Here is a 23,022-nt window from a genome sequence, read left to right as displayed (position 1 = left end):
AGGGATATCCTTCTGGCGGGTTGAATTCCCCCCATGTATCTTATAATCTACCTGCGTGTATCTCATCTCGTAACACCCTTTGCCTTTTTCTTGCTGCTTTTTTTCTCTTCTGTGATAAGAAAAAAACTTTCTGAAATGTTGATACTACGTGCTTACACAAATGACAGGAAGTAGCTTTTGCAGTTCGCGTCATTTTATATTAGATCGAGTTAACTCTTTCTAATATAAAATGTAGTTAGAGAGATGTGAATGCGAACAAGTTTTTTCATTACATCGTACAATTTAATCTGGCAAATCAGTTTGTAATTTTATTTTTCTTGAAATTAAGTACTATTTTTGTTTAAATTGTTAAGCAATTAAATAGACATGTTTCACATCAAGTAAGAAACTCGATGTATTGTACATTGTATACGACATATTGCCTGACAACTGTATAATCATAATAATAATAATTTATGTTAAAGTTCAAAAAAATATTAAATAAATTTTTTAATTCATATTAATAATTGTAAAAATAAAATATTAAGTTTTAAAAACTATTTGAATTACTAAATAAAATTTTTCTAATATTTTCTCTTTTAAGCGAACTTTGTTGCTTTCATATACATATTTTATATTAGTTAACAAAATTTTTATGATTAAAAATATGATATGACAAATATGATGTGTCAATAAACTTTTTTTCTCCAAGTAAAAATTTCGCTTCTTATTATAACAATACTTTTCCCAATGCTTTATATATATATATATATATATATATATATATATATATACAAATCGACTGAATTTTCAGATAATTACAAGTGGTCGGTTTTTTTTAAGGATGGCTCACAATAGCTTCGTAAAGTAAAAGTACAGCAATAACGAGGACAAGTATTTATGAATGATTCCAACGGTAGGGGGTGCACAAGGAGGATGCTCACGAATAACGAGAACAAGTATTTACTCAAGGGAAATAATATCATACCTCATTCTTTATTCTCACGATTTCTCAGATACTTACGTTGGGGATTTGCCATCGTATATAATGTTAACGTAAGATTCATCAAGTTGTAAAATTTACTGGAAATAGAATTAAGCATATGACAGAAATTAAAAAGGATGTTTCAATATTTATGAGAATAAAACTTTCCAAAGATATGTTAGAGTTAAATCGATATCTAGGTGTTTAAAAATTCTCAGAATAATAAATCAATATGAACGAATTATTCACAGAAAGATAAAAAAATGGCATCAAGTATGCGCGCTCTATGTTGTTTTAATTAAATTAATACATTATTTTTATATATCTGTAATTTCAAACACGCAATTATGATAATTACAGTTATCAAGTTATTAATTATAATAATGTACAATTGGAAATATTCGCTATCCATATTGAATACATCACGCAAAAAATTACCCGTGCATTGTATCAACATGCTCTCTATGATGCTTGTCGGCACTGAATGTCTGAGAATTTCTTTGACGTACGTTGAAGAAAACGTGAAAATCGAGGGTGTATCACGGGTCATGCTCGGTTTTATCCTTCGTGAGAACTCCGGTGCAGCTGAACTTTAGACGCGATAATCTCGTGACTCGTGTTCTCCTCGTTGAAACGATTCCCTAAGCTGGAGTTAGAGTTCTCATTCAACCTCATAATAGGGTATCCGTGCATTGACAGCCTATGCACAGAGTGTTTGCATTATTTTATCATCAGCCGTCAGATTGAACTGCTATTTACAAGTATGAAATATACCTGTAAATGTAATTTAACCAGAATATATCGCACAAAACTACGAAGATGGGATTTCTCAATAAGTAATTCTCAATAATTCATAGAAAAATAAATATTTGATGAAGAACATAATGTTATGGTAAAACGATATACCTCAAGAGTAAAAAGACAAACATATGTCAAGTATAGTTTTTACATCGTTTATTAATGTAAGTTCATAATTCATAATGTTCTTTTGATAGTACGAATTTGCGCACGAAAAGAGTGCGGAAATAAGTGGAGAACGGTAGCGTGCGATTTATTTTATGAAGCGATGAAATATCGATAAGAAGATGTTTGATTGCTCTGCTCCGAAGCCACTTAATCTTTGAATTACGGCAAAAGTAGACTGTTGCCTGCAATTTCAGACTGTGTAAGTTCCGATCGACTGCTTGAATGATTTAAAAACGGGTTCACCCTCTTTAAGGCCGTACCTTGTCGCTTTTTGCCTACCGGCGATGAGACCGGCGCGGGGATTGAATGTGGTTCCATTCATGCTTATTTCAAGCTCATTGTGCGCCTGGTGTATTCAGCCTTTGACTCGTTTCTCGTGTCGTCGCTGCAGCGACGCTCCAGAGAGTAGGGCCGTGTATGCCGCTGTGTAGAGAATCAGGAAATACCGGTGTCACATTTTCTTCGATGGTAACAAACACGCAGCCACGACGAAGGAATAGAAGCACTGTGATTCATCGAACTATCGAACTTCTCTTTATGCGTTAAATGTAATTTACACGCGTGGGTGGAAGTAGCTGTCGAGCACAAATGGAATTAATCCACCAGATTTTATCTAATCTGTGATTAGACACAAATGCCCGGTGTGTTTCTTTTTTCTTTGGGCGCATATCATTAGCCTAGATTTGGTCTACCCGTTACGGGGAATTACGTAGAGAAATTTTCAGAAGTAACGGTATCTCACGCGAGCGCTATTTATTTCCATAAAAACTGCCGTACGCGCGTTACCCTACATCAGACTAATTAACGAAAAAAATTTACCATAATGAATTTTTCATTCATTCCCGCGACTGGCGGGAATTCAGAACCACCCTCTATTTCTCGTATTATAGTTAATAGTAAAAAGAAAGGCTCTATTGTTCCTAGGAAGCTGAAGAGACAACGGGATCGCCTATGTCGATTTCTGTCTGACACGTTGAAGTTAGAATGTACCTCATTCAATGGAACATGGCCTGACCCGGATGACCCGCGCTGGATCAGCGGCGAATACGCGGAACTTCTGCCCGAATGGTTCTCGACAAACGTAACGAATACCTCGACTTTTGGAAACGCAACGACTTCGCCAACGTCGGGTAATGTAATTGAAATTAAGCCATACGATCATGCGATTTGCAGAGCTCGTGAGGAAGAGTTATAAATTTCGAATAAAGTATATACAGAATATATATTCTGTTGCACAATCGTATATTTCTTCCTTGTTTCTTCAAGTTATATAACAAATGCGAACGTGTTATCGAGGCTGTTTATTGCACATTACACCGTAATGTTATAAATATCTTCATATTAACATGCATGTGTATCACTTGCTGAGCTAAAGCTTTATGTCTATCAAATAGATGAATCTCTGGTGCCCGTTTTGCCACCATTTACGCTCTGGCAGACCGTACTGATTGCTATCTGTCTGGCGATATGCATACTGCTAACTATCGGCGGTAACATCCTCGTTCTTCTGGCATTCATCGTAGATAGGGCCATCAGGCAACCGAGCAACTATTTCATCGCATCATTAGCTGCTACTGATATGCTTATCGGTAAGTTCTACGAAATTTCCGTATTTCGTTTTCCTCCCCCCTTACAGTGAACGTTGTGTCGATCCATAAAAAAGATATCACGTTACATCTTAAATCTATCCTGAAATATTTAAACCATGCAAGCCGTATCGAGAGCAAAAATTGTCCACAAATCACATTTAAACGAAGCAATATTGAAAATAAAAATAATACTTTAATAAATCATTTTGTAAATTTAAATTTACAAAAAATTTTTGAAAAATATTATTTAATAATTTGTAATTTTTTTATGTCAGTAATTAATTTTTCAAAAAATCTATTATTAATTTTTCAAAGGTTCATAATTTTCAAATATTGAAGAATTTTGATGTTATTGACAAATTTATATAATATTGAGTGATTTTATATTTTATATAATCTATAAACAAGAATTATACTAAAATTATGTAAAGTGCATATTTCTGTAACAAAATATTTAAATTTTATTCCAATTTTGTATTTTGCTACTCCTATTCTACGCTGCGTTTTGATTGGCGTTCTTTGATACGACATAGCTTCACGATGGTTTGACAGTATTTCTAATGCAAATCTCTCAATCACAAATGGATCCCAATGTATTCATCGGTGATGGTAATCATACAGATGTGTAATTTAGTTATCGCGAGGTCTGTTTGAATGCAGAATACGAGTAATCAGATATACGTGGCGAGAGAAACCGGCTATACAAGTAACGACGTAATTGTTGTGCAGGCACCGTGTCGATGCCGTTCTACACAGTCTACGTGCTAATGGGATATTGGAATCTGGGACCTCTCCTCTGCGATCTATGGCTGTCAGTGGACTATACGGTATGCCTTGTGTCCCAATACACCGTTCTCCTGATCACGATCGATCGTTTCTGCTCGGTGAAGATAGCAGCTCAGTATCGCAGCTGGCGGACGAAGCAGCGTGTAATCTGGATGGTGACTATCACCTGGATCATACCGGCGCTACTGTTTTTCATCAGCATCTTCGGCTGGGAGCACTTCATCGGTTACAGAGACCTAAATCCAGGCCAGTGCGCCGTACAGTTCCTCAAGGATCCGGTATTCAATACCGCGCTGATAATAGGATATTATTGGACGACGCTGATCGTTCTGTTCATTCTTTATGGCGGCATATACAAAACCGCCTACGATATGCAGAAGAAGAGCGAGGCCAAGCAGCGCAAGATGCAGTCAATGGTCGCGCTGAGCGCCGGCGCGATGTCCGGTATGGCCGGTCGCGCTGCCGGTATAGGTATGTCGAAGACACAAAGCACCTTGCTGAGTCAGGACAAACCGAAGATCGGGACCACGTCGATGGATGACAGTGTTGTCGGAGCGGATGCCACGACCATGCAGAAGACGACCGCGAAGACCACCGATGGCGCAACGACGCTGGACTCCTCGAGCAAAAATGTTTCCGCGAATATCACGGTGACGGAAACCGAGAAGTCCGAACGTTCCAGTAGCCCCGCCTTCGATTCCGACGAGGAGAGTACCGCCGGTACCGCTCAGCAAGTCAGTATCAGAAAACGATCCTCGCTGGCAGGTCTGGTAGCTCAGTCCGGCGCTCTCCAGGTTTTCGCCACTAACGGACGCCTGAACGGCATCGTGCCGATCAAGGTCGAGCTGAGTGTGCCAACGACGAGGAAACTATTGCCGACGAGTCCTACGCGCGACACCCCGACGCAGAAAGCTCAAACACTGCCGAAGATACAGGAGTTCAGCCTCCTGGACACCGACAATCCCGCCGAGCCCGACAGGTCCAGCAGCCGGACGCTAACGCCCGAACAATCCTTGAAATCGAATGACCCCGACGGCAATCAACAACTGATCGCCTCGGCCGAGGCGACGCCGCCCGCTCAACTTAAACGAGCGTCGATCAATAGCAGTCAACAAAACATCATACCGCCGCCCATGCAGTTCCAGAGCAGCCCGCCGATCTCGGACAGCCCGACGACGTCCTCGTCCACCGACAGACCCAGGTCGTTGATCGTACGCTCCCATGGTCACGGCACCTACGACATCCTCACCGGTCTGGACGGCGGTGATTTACGATACATGGACGAGAGTTCCATCATCGTGCCCAGTCCTTCTTACGAAAGTCCACCGTCTTCCTTCTCCTGCAGCCTGGCGAATCCGTTGTCGACGGCACCGCCGTCGCCTATCCTGGGAACCACCATGACGGCCGGCGCGAGTACCAGCTTGCTGCAAACCGCTCTGATCAGAGCGACCGCTCAGCAAGCTGGTACCAATCAACTCGCTCAGATCGCGCAGAGCAAACAGCAGCCACAGCACAATCCACCAACGATGTCGAACGCATCGAGTCAAACGCACCCGCCGCGCGTGTTCATAACGCATCAGACGAACGTCGCGTCGCAGACGTCGCCCACCGTCAGCAAGGTGCACACGGAGGTCTCGGTCAATGCCGACGGGACGAAGCGTCAACCGGTGACGACGGTGGTCACAACGGCCGCGGCAATGCCGATGGAATCGTCCAACGGCACGACCGATCGATTCTCGGATCAGCCTATCAAGACGAGCAGTAATCAGCCGCAGAACTCGTCGTCCAGCAGCATAATACCGCTGGTCTCGGTCGCCACCGGTAACAAGGAGGCGAGGAGTCAGTCGTCGAAGAAGCAGAAGGAAACGTCGGACGCGGAGCAGAGCGGCTCCCGGCGCGACTTCGTCAAGTCCATCGGGAAGCGTTTGAAGGCGAAAACGCAGAAGAAGGATCTCACGGTAGGCCGGCAGAAATCACGAACGGAGAACAGGGCGCGCAAGGCCTTTCGCACGATATCCTTCATCCTGGGGGCGTTCGTCGCTTGCTGGACACCTTATCACATATTGGCACTGGTAGAGGGCTTCTGTGCGAATCCACCGTGCACGAACGAGCACCTCTTCATGTTCTCATACTTCTTGTGCTACGCCAACAGTCCCATGAATCCTTTCTGCTATGCCCTGGCGAATCAGCAGTTCAAGAAGACCTTCACCAGGATATTGAAGGGGGATCTGCACATGACGTAAAGTAGTCGCGGGCGAGAGAAGGGAGAGAATGCTCGTTTTGATAATGTAGATAACGTAAGATAACTAACACAGACTCGGCGAAGAAGATGGCCTTCCATACTTAATACCGAATTACACTCACTTGTCGTAACTGTGGTGAACTCGGACAATAATAAAATGAGAATAATATTTTAAGACTCGCCGGCGAAGTCAAGTGTTACGAGCCTTTTGTACATAATACTATAGCACACTCGAGCTGATTGAAAGTTATACTCGTTTGTACATACGCTGTACACATGTGTGAATATTTATTAACATTTACGTGAGCAGGACGCGTGCGTACGACAGGTGTATGTAGTTTTTAGCAATTATATGTACACTACAATAATAAATTTTGCTGAAAGGAGATGCATTCCTAATACTTCGCGATCCATATCATAGAAAAAGAGAGAGAGAAAGAGAGAGAGAGGGAGGGGGGGGAGAGAGAAAGAGAGAGAAATTGTGAAAAACGCTGCTAGAAAATTATTATTAAAGTAGAGTAATTTTATCGTATTTAATCTTAACTATTTATTGTAAATCGAACGAAAAAACATCGTTCATCACGAAAGACGAAAAGTGAAAATATTGAGTAATATAAGATATTGATATCATAAAATGTCAGTTGCTTTCAACAAAGGGCTGTCCCCTTTTATTGTATGCAGCAATCGTGAAATGTCTTCGCGTTGCATTATTAATTCCAGATATGATATTCAAATATTTTATGAGTTATTTTACCTCTTTTTTTATGAACAACGAATCAGTTTGAGGTAGCTCGCCTTCGTAAAAGTACCGGACAATTGACGATTTTCTTACGGCTCTCGTTCGTGGATCGGAATATACACTGCCTTGAGATGGCCTAATACGCAGGCCTTTTCTCTTCGAATTTTATGACATCCGGTACTCTTCAACGAGCTTCCGTCGATGTCTGATTAACGTTTTGTGACAATATATTCGCGTTTATCACGACACACACAGGATATTTTGTCTTAATAAATAATTAAAATTAATAATTTAATTAATTATTTTTGTTCAAATAATTAACTTTAAATTGTTAAAAAATTCAATATTCTTATTATTAATATATAACTATGTTTTATATATATATATTTTTTATTTATTTTATTTTATTTAAAAAGTTTGTGCATATGTAATGATTATTGTGTCGCAAATATGAATAGTTATTTGAAATTACCAACAAAGCTTTGTTGTAATATTATTTATTTTTGAAGATATCTTTGTCAACAATATTTAATTTTTTCATTTCATCTTATCAAAAAACGTGAGCAGTCTCACGATTGTTGCAAATTATAAAATGCAAATGGATACAAATTGTAACAAATAATTCATATTCATATACCTCGTTATCTTTTAACAATATTCATAAAGGCATTACATTTATATTATCTTTGTTTATACGATGCGGATGAATCAAATACATACAAACTCAATTGCAGGAAATCAAAATTATTATTTCTGTTAATTAGTAGAACTAATTTATCAAAAATATATATAATTAAAGATAGCTGCAATGCTTGTAAGTGGCATATAAACGATAAATAGTTAATAAATTAATTAGCAATTGAGAAAGCAAGTGGACGGAGATTTACATTTTTATATTTATATTATATGAGAATATATTTCAAAAGATATATTATAATTTCTCATTTTATCATTTCTATCATTATTTTATTAGTGTGGTATTAAAATGGACCTATAATCATAATAATACTTACATATATATATATATATATATGTAATACTTAGATATTGCATCAATCATACATAATAACATACATTAAACATTAAATTCGTTAAACATAAAAAAATAATTTATTTTTTTTCATCCACAATTGCTTTTTAATTATCAATATACATTTTGAAAAAAGGACAATACACATATATTCAATAATAATATCAATATCAATATTAAATATCATCAATATAAGGACAGCTTTTGATTAAGTATAACTCAAATAAAATTTTGACATTTTGCCAATTTAAATAATTTACTTTAAAACTACAAACTTGTTATATGCTTCAAGATTAGACAAAAAAGATATTTAATAATATATAACAATATTCGAATTTATATCGGTTTGATTAAAAAATACACATTTTTTCCTATTTGTTATATTTCTCTTTCTCTCGTTTCTAATATGTGCGATTAGAAGTAATGTCCAATAAATAAATATCGTTTTTTAGTTGCCAATCGATCGGAAGCAACAGCAAACTTTTTATTGTATTATAGCCTTTATCATATAGTTTTTTATCTTTATATAATTTGATACGTACGCAATTGCGCTTCGCTCGTAAATTTTATCGAATAATTCTGCTGTAACTTGCCGCTAGAAACGCGTCATGTTCTTCCATAGAAAGCACAGAATGTCCCAAGAATAAGATTTTATATTCATTCACATTGCGTGATCATTTTTGGCATTTTAAAGTCGCCACCGGGACATTTTGGCACTTTGGATATCTTCCGAAATTCACTGCCAATAGTGAGAATTATCCTGTTTCTTTATTATGCTAAATATATTTATCAGTTATATACGTTATAAGTATTAAGGTCATCTTAATAACAAAATGACTTTATTAAGACATCTCGTTTATCTACGGAAACACAAATAGAGCGTTTCAATTTGAAATTTTGCTCCTAACATATAACAGGGTTGGAAAAATTACTTTTTAAAAATAATTTGTTACCGTTATTGTTATTTAAAAAAAAAATTTAAGAAGATTTTAAAATACTCAAGATAAAAAAGATTGTGGTTTTCGTTAAATTTATAAATACAGCCAAATTTATACTTTTTTCTTCTCACAATTCTTTATTTATAAATTTTGAAAAAAACAATATTTATAAAATCTGTTTTTATAATTAGTTTATGATAAACTATTCTTAAGACTTAAATATAATAACAATTATTTAGATTATCGATTAGATTATCGATCGAAGAACATTGAATATATAAAAATTATGTCATAAATAGATACAAAATATAAAAAGTAACGATAAAAATAACTGTTTAATTCATTATAATTGCTGAAAAAATGTAATTATGTCATCGTTACTGAAAAGGTAACGCTATCGTTATTGTCACAGTTACTGAAAAAAGATAACGCTGTTATCAGTCCATTATTCAGAAAAAAAATAATTGTAATAACAGCGCTATACGTAAGGCGTTATTTTCCAACCCTGCATATAAATTACTTGAGTAAATTTAGCTATGTAGTTGTATTATGCTTTTTCTTGCCTTGAAAAATTTCGTGCTACGCTCATTTCTTCATTATATTGTTACACGTTAAAAGTAGAATGATATGCGATTATAATTTCTTCGTGGAAAAGAATGTGAGGAAAAATCGTTGCGATAATAATCAATAACGAAAAAAAAAAACCGTTTCGCTTCTGTATCTTGGCTATTTAGAATGTAAAACATTGGCGTCGTTACAATTAGCGATAGGACGTAGCGTGATTAATGATTAACTGTGCGTCGTCAATAAAAAAAAAAAATCGATTTGCATCAAAAATTCTTCGATACGATCGACGTGATGATATAACATCAGTGTAAACAATATTCCGCTTAATAAGACTTAAGTCCAAAGATCAGCTTAACTGATCGCTGAAGGAAACGATACGTCGCAGCTCTAACATAGTGAACTTTTCTGTATGATACTGTAGGATACATTGAAATATATGATAAGTATTGCGTGGGCACAAGTAGCGGTGCGCTTACATTGTACAGAGATAACAGACTTTGTAGGGAAACAATTAAGCTAGTAAACGGGGCGCCATTGTAGCGTGTATACAAATATGCATATGTACGTAGCGGTGATGGTGGGTAGACCAGTAAAGGGTTGTAGCGCTAAAAAGAGAAGGGAGACCAGGTAGACGGTACAATATCTAGCGAATAAATATAATTAGCCCTAGGCGATAGCATGATTAAAAGAAGCACCGGTAATAAAAATAGCCGTGGAGCCTATGTAAGAGCGTATATAAAGCGTATTGTCTAGATCAGTGATCGTGGCGAAAGTATAAGTATATATTTGCGCGTTATATTTCCCTCCCGGCGGTCAAGCTTTTATTGTAGATTGCTCGTTGTAGGTCCGTGAAATGGACAATCATCAAAATTGCGCGCAACGGATCGGAAAATGCACGATTAATGTGCATTTTATGCTCGATCGATTTCAATTTAATCCTGTCGTGGAAAATTCAGATAGGAAATTCTTCGTCTGTAAACAATTCATATGGTGAAAATAAGTTCAGTTGTGCTATCTGCTGCTGCTGCTTATTTGCGCAGATAACATCGAAACGTGCCACGAATTCCTTGAAAATATTCTTTTTTTTTTTTTTTTTTTTTTTTTTTTATTAAAATTGAAAGAAATGTAAACCGCGCGTGTGTGAATACTAATAAAAAAGTAATACAATTAAAGGTAGATTGAATATTTGGAATTTTGTTTCTAACGTAATTTACATTATTTTATAACGTGCATGATAATACAGACAGAAAATTAATTTGATATTTATGTTACATTATTTTATAAATATATTTTTAAGAAAAATATTATGAGAGCAAATTGATAATGTAACCGCTGCTAAATTATCAGACAATACATCCCTATTCATTTAGCAATCTTGATTTAGCAAATCCTCGAAAACACTATTTTTTATTCTCTCTTATGCAGTTTTTATTCTGTGATTATTTTTTTATCTTCCACCATTCTCCTCTTCTCATTTCTTACATACAATTTATATACGATATAATGTATGTTGTGATAATTATACAAATGCTTTATAAACTACTTCTAGAATACTGCGGCATGCTCTGATTGTGAGTATATGATATTTAGAAGTATATTCGTCACGTCAAGTGTCTCCTGCAAATTGGCAATTCAAATTAATGTATATGTGAATAAATTAAGGTTCGAATAAAATTATGACATAGATGTTGTCAAGTAGCGATTGACTTTTATTTATATTGCATCTCTATATGCAAGCCATGCACGACAGTGCACGTATATATACATAATAATACGCGTTCTGAAGTATAAATGATAATTAATTGCTAAACTTGTAAGTAAAAAATGAGTATAATAAAGTGAGACAATGCAGTAATATAATAATAAAATAGTCTCTCTTTCTCTCACACGTTAATTTGTAAATATGTAATAAAATATATGTAATTATTATTATTATTATTTATATTGATACATAAGGTAAGTATAAAATCTGTCAAATTTATAATCCTTTTATATACAATAGTGCAATAAAAATATATAAAATCAAGATAATAATAAAGATTGCTTAATCTCTTCAAAATTGATATGAAAGCGCTTAAAATATTATATTATATATATAATGCGCTATACTGTGCAAAATAATATTTCAAGATATTTGAATTTTATTTATAATCTTAGTCATTCTTAATCTTAGTCAATCAAAAGATAAAAATCTGAACTCACTTGAGATATAATAATTATTTATACACATGATGAAGATTACAAACTATACAATTTTAAATGTAAACGAGAATATAGTAAAAGTGCTGACATCTAATTGAAGATGTATCAACTTGCAAAATATACGTACGTTTAATACGTTCATCTATAAATTTTGATAGCTTGATAACATTTAAAAAAAATGTTATGTACAAGGAACTGTGATTGATTTGATAGGGATGAGTTTAGGATAACATAGGAATGACATAGATATTTATCTAAAAACGAGAATGCAATTTTTTATTGACCGATATGATACCACTATGTGGTATCCTATTCCTTCTGACGATTGAAATCTGGGTATAGGATTCTCTGATATCGAGTCATATTGAGTTTCGATTGTCGGTACAGTTAACAAGCAAGTGAATTTGAAAATAAAATTGGTATCAATTCGATAAAAAATAAATGGCTGTGTCTATTTGTTATCTTTCTATCTTGTTTACATCTTTGTAAAATCAATTTTAACATGAATATATACATGATAGTTTTTAACTTAATGTTATTTGGGCAAAATGTGTTAATTTTAGAATAATTGTAAATTTATGAAAATATGAAATAAGATTTTCTCAACGGATGATAATAACACAAGAAACTCTAATAATTAAAATTTGACAAGATTTATAGATTTATTTTATATATAAGTCATAATGTATGCATTATTATTATTATTATTATTATTATTATTATTATAATGCAATAAATTTAAAAATATAGTTTTCTTCATATATTTTCGATAATATAGGTTCAATCGATAACAGAGATTAGCGTAAACTTATCATTCATATTGGAAGTTTAAAGAATATATATACAAGAATATATCTACAGATGTTTTAATATTTTCCTATTTATATATGTCAGCACCAGTGCCTAGTATTGTTAAATTTTAATCGATAAATTAAATAATTTGATAAATAAATATCTTAGTATACAATTCAAACTTACTCTTACTTAATTTGTCAATTTATTTTATATTACTATGTTTTTTTCTGAGTAATGACTCAGTAGTAGTATTAACTAGTAATGACTGAGTTGTATAATTTAAAAATATGAAACACATTTTAACATAAATTTTATTATTATGTGATTTATAAATAATATTAGGTTAAAATATCGAAATGTGAGAATTTAAGAATTTAATAATGAAAAAGTATATACGTCACATGTAATTCTTTATTACTTTAAATTACTTTAAATAAATTTATATTACTTTATATTAAATTTTATTATATCAAAACATTTTAATGAAAAATAGTCTGCGTCTATTATCAATTACATTTTTAGTTTGTATTTTTTAACGTAGAATGTCGTTCCTTTTTATTAATTCAATAAATTAATAAAAAGTCGTAGTTTCTGCAACAAATTATGACATTTGTACGCGAAGATTCGTGACCGGAATCAATGATAAATAATTTAATTAAACGCTAATTTAATTATACCTAGTGAAACTCTAGTAGTACGCATACTGGTGAGGTGAATAGAAACCACAAGAAGGGGAAAACATGAAAAGGGGACACATGAAAAGGATCGAATTCAAGTAAAATCCCATAGGGAGTCACCGCAAATGTGCTGTCTAGGTAATACGTGATCCACTTTGATAGTCACGTAACAAATCTATTATACTATCGTATTATTTAAAATTTAAAATTTGTTGTACATTAATTTTTACTTTAATTTGTAAAATAACATTTGTAAGATAAATAAATAAAAATGAAAGAATTATTTAAGAATATATTTTAATTAAAGAATTTCAAGAAACTTTAGATTTTTCAAAAGTTTTTGTTAACGTTATTGTCTTGTTACAAAAGGCCAATTACAAAGTATATTCTTTGCAAATATTATATTAAGAACTTAGTTTAATCTTGTATTAAAGATAAGATCTTGACTTACATGCTTAATTCAAGCTTGGGCTAAATTCTTGTTTCAACTTCACTTGAGTTGTTTTCATGGACAATTTAACCGAAGATATGATATACTAAAAAAACATGTTTTTGATATACCAAAATCCGAGAATTTTAAAATTAAATTAAATTCTGTTATTAAAAATATCAATTACATAACAGTAGAAAGTTACAAAATTTATTCCAAAATTTATTCCAAAAAATTTAAATTATTTTTTATGTAAAGCTAATTGTATATGTGCGCGTACTAAAATATTTTTTTAGTCAAAAATTATTTACGTTGACAAACAAGTTGTTTTCGTTTAAATCGTACCAATATCAATCATGCGGGATTTATATTTGCTTCTATTCTGTTTTCTTTCTAAGCTATGCAGCAGATTATTATTCCCAAACAAGAGTATATGTTTTCTATAAAAATGAGAATATTTTATACTTTTTGTTCTCAAAGATATTCAATCATGATTAACTAATTTTGAAAATAAATATTTTCTGTCGTAACTTAATCCTAACTTTATATGCTAAACAGATCTGTGTGAAACATATATTTCGGAAATTATGTGCTCACTATCGAGTGAGAAACGCCAATATTTTGTCGTAATCCTTCCAACAAACATCTGTCTATTCTCGGAGGGTCTCCCTTTGGCGAATAATAATATGTTATATATACACTATATATACATGAGAGAGATGATGTATAGGTGTGTATATTCTAACTCCTATGAGACACGCATATATCAGATACTTTTCAAGGTATTTGAAAATGTATGTACTTGACGCTCGACAAAAAGGATAAATATGCGACGTGACTAAAATTGGTAAATAATGCAAATATATAAATAACAAAATATTTTAAAACAATGGATAATTAATACATAAATAGGCAGGTTAATTACATATTATATTGGTTAATATAAATAATATAAAGAAAAGTTATGTAATAGCATGTAATAGATTGTTTCGGATTAGAATCATATTCTTTTTCTAGAAATTTTTAAAATAATTTTGTGAGAAAATTTTGATCCAATTCGCAAATAAATTAGAAATGGGATTTGCTGAAACATCGTGGTCTAAAAAGATTATTTTATGCTCTATAAAAATTTTATTTTAAAGTAAAAATAAATTTAAATTATTTAGTTATAATTTAATTATTAACGGATATGTAACACATTTTATATAAATAATATAAGAAAAGTTATGTAATAGCATGTAATAGATTGTTTCGGATTAGAATCATATTCTTTTTCTAGAAATTTTTAAAATAATTTTGTGAGAAAATTTTGATCCAATTCGCAAATAAATTACAAATGGGATTTGTTGAAACATCGTCTAAAAAGATTATTTTATGCTTTATAAAAATTTTATTTTAAAGTAAAAATAAATTTAAATTATTTAGTTATAATTTAATTATTAACGGATATGTAACACATTCTATTAAATAAATTAAACATATTTCAATCACTAAATTATTTTTGTTTGTCCAAATCTTATATTTATTTAATCCATATAAGACTTGAATTTTAAAAACTTATAACTGATGAGCTTTTTAAAAGACTCTGTCTTACTATACATGTTACACAGGCAAAATGTATCTTAAATGTATGTTAAAGACAAATATTCTCATATATAAAAATATTACAATCTTCTTAAAAATTTTCTTGATTTGACTAAATTTATATTGATGCAAATATTACTTTTGCTCAACTCAGGATTAAAAATCTTCTGAAAAAATGATAAAAATTATAATATTATATCTTGCTTGTACATAAGAATATATAATCATGATTTAAGAGACGAAATTTTTTTTTTGTTTACATATCTTCAAAAAAAATTTCATATTTCTTGTGTTTGCACGAGTTAAAATATATTATTATTAACTCACATAAATATATTAATATAAATATTATTTTCTATTTGTTAATTGTTGTTGTAATTGCTGTTATTTTAGGTGAGTGTTAAAAAGCATTAAAAGTGAGTTAAAAAGATTAATTACTGTAGACATATAAATTGATAATTGTATGTATCTTCCAATTAAAATTATTTTAAAGATTTAAATGAATTATTAATAAATCGTTTAATAAATTTCTTTTAATAGTGTGTTTTAAAAGGTTTATTCGATTAAATCTTTATTGAATAATTTTAACCGTTTTATCGGTTCCTCTCAATATTACCTCTTCCAAGCGAGTGATTGAATTCATTTATTTTTCTGGCGGAATATTAATTGAAAAGATTGATAAATCGCGTATTTCCATTTCTTGTTAAATATTCAAATATTCAACAGTTTTTCAGATTGAAATAAGCAGTCAATGTCTAATGCTACTTGAATTTGCTTCCGAGATATCCATAAAAAGTTTTCCTGAGATCTTCATATTTTGTGTGATGAGATATCTCAATGTGAAGTCAACAGTACGTGAGGAGAATACTTTTCCACTCTCACTTAAGTTGAAAGTCTGAATATGAATATAGTTAAACGAGAAGAAAGATGCTCTTTTTCTTTATCTTTCTAAAATTGTAAACTTTTAGTTTTATATTGACCCAAGTTTGAAACACAATACTGCTTTCGATATCTTTTGATACCTATATTGTAATTTACTACAATGTCTTAATTGACAGAAAAATAGTGTTTTCTTTTTCTGCCAACAATTTTAATTGAAAAAAAATAACATTATCTTTTTTTAAGAACTCTTATAAAAGCTTTCATTTTGTCATAAAAGTTTTACTTTGTCTTAAAAGAGAGAATTATAGAATAAAATATCCTAATATTAAAAAATATAATAAATAAATTAAAACTTTAAAATTTAATCAAAATGTTATGTTTATAAATTTAATATAATTAAAATTGTTATTTTAAAATTGTTATTTTACTACTAAATAATTTTGACTAAGCGGCATTGGAAAATATTTATCAATATAGTAATAATATAGTTATAATAATACTTTGTTATATATTTAGTTACGACTCTCTGTGAAATAGGTTTTTCTATATTTGGCGAATATTTTATATGAAAGATATAATAAAGTTAAACTCAAAGATGAAACTTGATGTGACAAACTCGCCTTTCATTGACGAGTTTTTCTGCTATAACAAGCACGGATATAACTCGGTCCCTTTTCGAAGGAACGGTACGATTACTATCATATCCATTCGTACGAAAGGAAAGTGACATTTATCCATGACAAAATCATTAGTACAAAGTCTGATCAAATAAATGCGATAGATAAAACTTTATCAAAATCATGACATAGTTTTGTGAAAGGACTAAATAAAATTTCGTAGACTGTCACAAATTGTACAAAATAATAGAAAAAAATCTTCTTCTAAAAATAACTTACCGCGCAATTAATCGTTTTTCGTGCATAAGACATTCCTTTTCGACAATTCGCATTAATTAAATGTCAGAGCGGAGAATTTAATTCTTCACTATCCCTATTTAATTCCACCAACAAACTCGAACAGCCTTGCCTAGCGTGGCAAATGTTCGTGTACTTTCTGTAGAAGTAACTTCTCAAATTACAATGTCTAGCACGCTTATTTACCGATAAAAATTTTCACTAATATCGGCGGATAAATTCTGAACATTATCTTTATTCTAGCGCGTAACATTTTCATTTATTCCGTAATTAATTCAATTTTTGCCTGTTAAAAAATCATGCTAATAAAAATACTTGACACTTGACACGGCTCAATATATTTGAGTAATTTGATTTAATAAAAACAAAAAGAAATTGAAAATCCATTTAGATTAATAAACTGAATGGCACAACGTATAAATAAAACATAAAATTACGCAATGTGTCTATATAAAATCTTTATATAATATCTTTATATAAAATATGGAGGTTTTTTTCCCGAATCTTTATCCCGTTATTATGCGCGAGTGTTTTTTTTAAAATATAAAGCTTAAAATCTCCTTACAAAATGGGAAATACATAAAATCTGAAAAATGTAAAATGCGAGATTACAATAACAGTGGATTCATCACGTGAGATCAAAATCTGCATTAAATCTTAGGAAATCCCGGCTAGATCCCCAAACGCATTCCCGCACGTAATATAAAACATCTGTTGCATTTGAAAAGTGTCCCAGCACACGTGACGCAAATCTTTCAACTTTTATCCTGAGAAATAGTCGTCATAAATCGACGAGCGTACTGATATCCGGCTCGAATCGACGCAGACACTCGCGTATTTTCTCATCAGCTGGACACTTGTGTCCAAAGTGGAAAGTCTCGACGAGGGTGGGTGATGAAGGAAAGGGGTGTGAGAATCACGGTGCGCACGCACCACTGAATGAACGCGCTTTTGAGCCGTTTCAGTATCGCCGACGGGGTTCTTCGGTACGGAACACCGACTTTGATCCACCATGACGAGCGATGTAGATTGACAAAACGAATGATTCGTTAACGCCGATCGTCGTTTACGTGATACGCGCGCGCGTTGCAAAATTCTGTGACAATAATGCCAACGATTGATGAATCGATTGACAAATCGCGTGTAGTTAAATGACAGCCATATCGACGAAAGGCAGTCAAGATATACAGCAAACATGTGGATGCATATTGTTAAGTTCTCGGACGTAGCTGACAAATTTTATCGTTTGTTACCGTTAGTGATAATAACTTTAAAAGGATCGTGTGCGTTCAACGATTTGCGTTTTCTATTAACTGATTGAAGAAGATGTGCACTGGTCAACGATATTGTGCTTTGAATGTGTTAAAGTACATTTTAATGATGCGAAGAAGTATGAAAAATTTGCGTTTGCGATCGCCATCTAAACATGCACGTTTTATAAAAAATGTTTAAAAATTTAAATGGTGTCACATTTATGCACATTTAAGAACACATCGATATAATAATACATTAAAGAAACACGTGATGTTAGCTAAGAATATCATACAATTAATTGCGGTAAAGTTGAAAAAAGATAAAACAATTTTAAGCATTTAAAAGTTTTTAAGAAAGATTTGTTAAACTAATTTATAAAATCTATGTAAAGATAGAGCAAATCTCAGAAGATTTAATTAATATATTAATATAAATTTATATTAATTAATATAAATTTCCAAGCGTTTAATAGATTAGATATCCGCAGATCTACGTGATTCGAGATACAATCATTTTACGTTTATTCAGACTTTCAGACCGATATCCCCAATGGACAATAAGTTAAAAAAGAAAATATTTGGAAGTTAAAAGATAAAATTGAATTGAGAAAAATTACATGTGTTTACCAATGCAACGACCTTTGTATCGGAAAATTATCAGCGTCCGATGCAGCGACTAACGAACTATATAAGACTTTCGATCAAGTGCCATAAATTCGTATCGACGCGCACACCTTTCCAAGGCGAAACGAACAATAACTATCGCTAAACCATCATAATGATAGTTACTCGCCAGTTCATTGTGCGTCACGTCGGAGGAAATCGGTATAGCTCATAAAATCGATTTAATGTGCTGTTTCGAGGAAGCGAACAGGAAGACAACGAGAACGAACGAAGCTTCGAAATTGTCCATACAATTGTCAAAGGCAACCCTTACAAATATGAATAACTCACATTTGGAACATTTATACAACTGCAGCGCATCGATTTTGGAGCTTAATATTACATTGCTATTGAGATTAAATTTTAACGAAATCCGTTATTTTATCGAGGGTGCATTGAACAAGTCAACTATGCGTGATCATCTTCGACAGGCACTCTTAGACTGTATTCTCGTCAACCAGAAACGGCCGTTCGATTTGCCGTGGTGGCAGAAGCTCTTCTGGTCTTTGATATTCGCGGTGATACTGCTGGTCGCAACTGGTGGCAATATTATCGTTATATGGATCGTACTTGGTAAGAAGATGGATTGTATATAAACGTGATATAGCATGCCCGAGAAGTTTTCAGCAAAGCTTTGTAAGCTTTGCATTCCTATAGATTTTTTCAACAAAAGGGAATTTTTCGAGATTCAGGTTTTTCTTATTATAAATATCAACTTCCAAAATATGTATCTTTTCCTTGCAATTTATAACAAATTAATTTTCGTTAAACGTCAGGCAAAACAGAAGATGTATGAAATAAAAACATTAAAATTATAATAAAATTAGCATAATCTTAAATTTTTGCATATTAATTAAATAAGTTATTACAAAATTATTTAGAAACAAAAATTTTAAATATTCGTGCCATTGTTTAACTAAAGTTTTTAATAATAAATACGATAAATAAAAGAAAAAAGACAAAGTTAAAACAAGTCTTAATTAATAATTTTTTAACAATATATTGGTGCTATTAAACATTTAACTAAAATTTATCTAAAATTATGATGATCTATTTGACAATAATTTTTTCTAAGAAATAATTAAATATATGTAGGTATACAAATAGCAGTAATAATTACTATCAATTTCTTACTAAAACGGTGTTTAAAACGTTGCATGAAGTAGATAATCGTCTTCCAAACAAGTAAAATAATAAACCTTTCATCCGAAAAGAAAAGAAATGTTCGTCATTTTCTTTATACATGTACACATTTTTACATATGATATTAATACATATGGATCATGGTGATTAGCAATTTCATTGATTTTATTTATATCTTTTTATTTCTTATTAACGATAAACTCTTTTCATTATCTAAAAATGTTAGATATTGGAAAGAATTTTAATAAAAGACTAGTGCACTATAAGATTATCAAGATCGAGTCTATGATATATCCAAAACTTTGGTTCACTTTAGTTTATTGTGCTTGTCTTCATAAAAGATAACACGATATAAGATTCATCAATTGTTCTTATTTTTAACTTCTTTATATTATTTCACATTATATAAGAAAAATAACAGTCTTCTTAGTAAAAAAATTAATCGGTATATGTTCTATTAACATTACAGGGTCTTGAAGAATGTTGGATGATTGTTCCATGTTTCTTACAGACGAAAGAACAAATGAACAAATGAAAGAAAAAGTAGCAGATGTCTGTTATTCTGAATATAAATATACATTTAAATAAACATACATTTAAATAAACATATACATGTATTTACTTGCATAAATTTACTTGCATATTTCATTCGAAATGATCATTTGAATAAATCATTTCTTAAATATATTAACATTTTGTCATCCTCATAATGTCATGTATTATGAACATAACATAACAAAGTCTCATGAAATTTTCAGTCGTTTAACTTGAGTGATTGAATATTTCATTCCTTATGCATTCTTCTTATGTTGAAAACTGTTTTCTCGATATAAACGGTATAAACACTTGATAAAAACAAACGAAACATGAAGCGAAATAAATCTTTACATACGATAAAATATACCATCCTATCTACGTCAGAAGAAGAGCAGTTTTAGCTTATATAAGTTTTATGTAAGTTTGTGCTACTACTTGAACACAGAAATATCAATGAATAATTTTAAATAATCTAACGTATATGTATTAACAGTAATAACAGTATTATATCACAGCATATTTTATAAAAATATTTTGATGATCAGTTATCAATTTTCACATTTAGCAAAAATAAACATATTTACAATACATTTTTGCCAACAATAAATTGATAAATTGATCAATTTTTAGCAATAAAAATTTACAAACATTAACAACCGCGTGTCTATTAATGAAATAATAAAAATGCATTGTTGTAAATTGCAATTTATAAAAAATTTTTGGAAATAATATTTAATGACAAATTAAAAAAATAATTATGTATAAAAAGATTTTGTATTATATAGTTTTACCTTATAATATTGATTATTTCATTACTTTTTTTTTACGTTAAGCTCTTGTCTCTTGTTATACGTATTTCTGACTGCTTTATCTCACCATCATCTCAAGCATGCATATTCAGAAACAAGTACAATTTATTTTTGAATCGATAAAAAAATACATTGTCTTATTATACAAATTACATACATTTTTTCTTTTTGCGTAATTTATAAATAATTTTATGTATAAATGTGCAAATAAAATACATAATATCAGTTTATTATTTAATTAAATTTAGCATATCGATAAATTTCATTTTTACAAAATATGCATTTAAAACACTCGTACAAGAAAATGAATATTTAAAAAAATATATAAAAACTCCGATATTTAATTAAAATCTCTTCTACAAATTCATTATAATAATAATTTTAGTTTTACAAATTTACAGACCTTTTTTATTTTTTTTATAAGTGTTTTTATATTTTATCTTTCAGTTATATGTATCTTTCGAATCGATATTTATTTCTATGCTGAAAATAAAATTATTGGAGACAAATATTTAAAGGCTAAAATTTCAATATTCAAATATAAATTCATCAAATATCCCAATACATATCAAATTTAAAATTATAAAGTATCACTGATTATTAATGAATAACGAAGATATTATGTTATATCTTTTATATATTATATATTATATTTTTATAATCTTTATATCAATTTATATTATTACATATTCCTATATAATAAACAATAGATAATATAAATTAATGTATGTAGATGTATTTTCTATTTTAAGAAAAGCATAAATATATATGTAAATATGAATTTCCTAGCTTGTACTTTATTAAAGCAGTTTGCAGTTTTCATACAATTGAAATTCTCTCTTTCTCTTTCAAATTGAGGTTATATTATTATAGGTTCTTATTATAGGTTCTTATTAACGCATATACTATTTACATATATATACATCCATTTTAGCACTTGAATAAGCCATATCATTATACCAGTACTGGTTGTATTTTTATTTTACGTTTATTTCATTTCCGCAACCATTAGAAATTGCAGAGAATCTGTAAAAGTAACTGCACATTTATATGGTATGCACAGAATTTATATTAAAATAGATAAATTTATCTTTTATTCATGTTGTAACGCATTACTCTTGATATTTGCAAGTTATAATTCTATTTTAATATAAATTCTGTGCATACCATATAAACGTGCAGTATATATATATATATATATATATATATATATATATATATATATAATATAATAATATATAATAATAATAATATATATATAATAATATATATAATAATATATATAATAATATATATATATATATATTATTCC

General features: G+C 31.0%; 2 protein-coding genes across 3 annotated transcripts in view; both read left to right on the top strand.

Moving 5' to 3' along the window:
• The window catches only part of mAChR-B (muscarinic acetylcholine receptor), a 40,268-nt gene extending 28,749 nt beyond the window's left edge, over window positions 1–11,519 (top strand). For both annotated transcript variants that reach the window (XM_011644774.2, XM_089071362.1), the window contains exons 3-5: window positions 2,855–3,060; window positions 3,325–3,519; window positions 4,249–11,519. In XM_011644774.2, the coding sequence (XP_011643076.2) occupies window positions 2,855–3,060; window positions 3,325–3,519; window positions 4,249–6,548 (2,701 nt within the window). In that variant the 3' untranslated portion in view covers window positions 6,549–11,519. The remainder of the gene's footprint in view (window positions 1–2,854; window positions 3,061–3,324; window positions 3,520–4,248) is intronic.
• Window positions 11,520–18,274: 6,755 nt separating this feature from the next.
• Window positions 18,275–23,022, top strand: part of LOC105430943 (tachykinin-like peptides receptor 86C) — a 41,350-nt gene continuing 36,602 nt past the window's right edge. The window contains exon 1 of the mRNA XM_089071363.1: window positions 18,275–19,794. Coding sequence (XP_088927489.1) covers window positions 19,407–19,794 — 388 coding nt within the window. The 5' untranslated portion in view covers window positions 18,275–19,406. The remainder of the gene's footprint in view (window positions 19,795–23,022) is intronic.

This window comes from Pogonomyrmex barbatus, unplaced genomic scaffold, assembly GCF_055798465.1.
Source record: "Pogonomyrmex barbatus isolate J1 unplaced genomic scaffold, ASM5579846v1 scaffold12, whole genome shotgun sequence".
Classification (NCBI taxonomy): domain Eukaryota; kingdom Metazoa; phylum Arthropoda; class Insecta; order Hymenoptera; family Formicidae; genus Pogonomyrmex; species Pogonomyrmex barbatus.
This window is presented reverse-complemented; position numbering and strand designations above follow the sequence as displayed.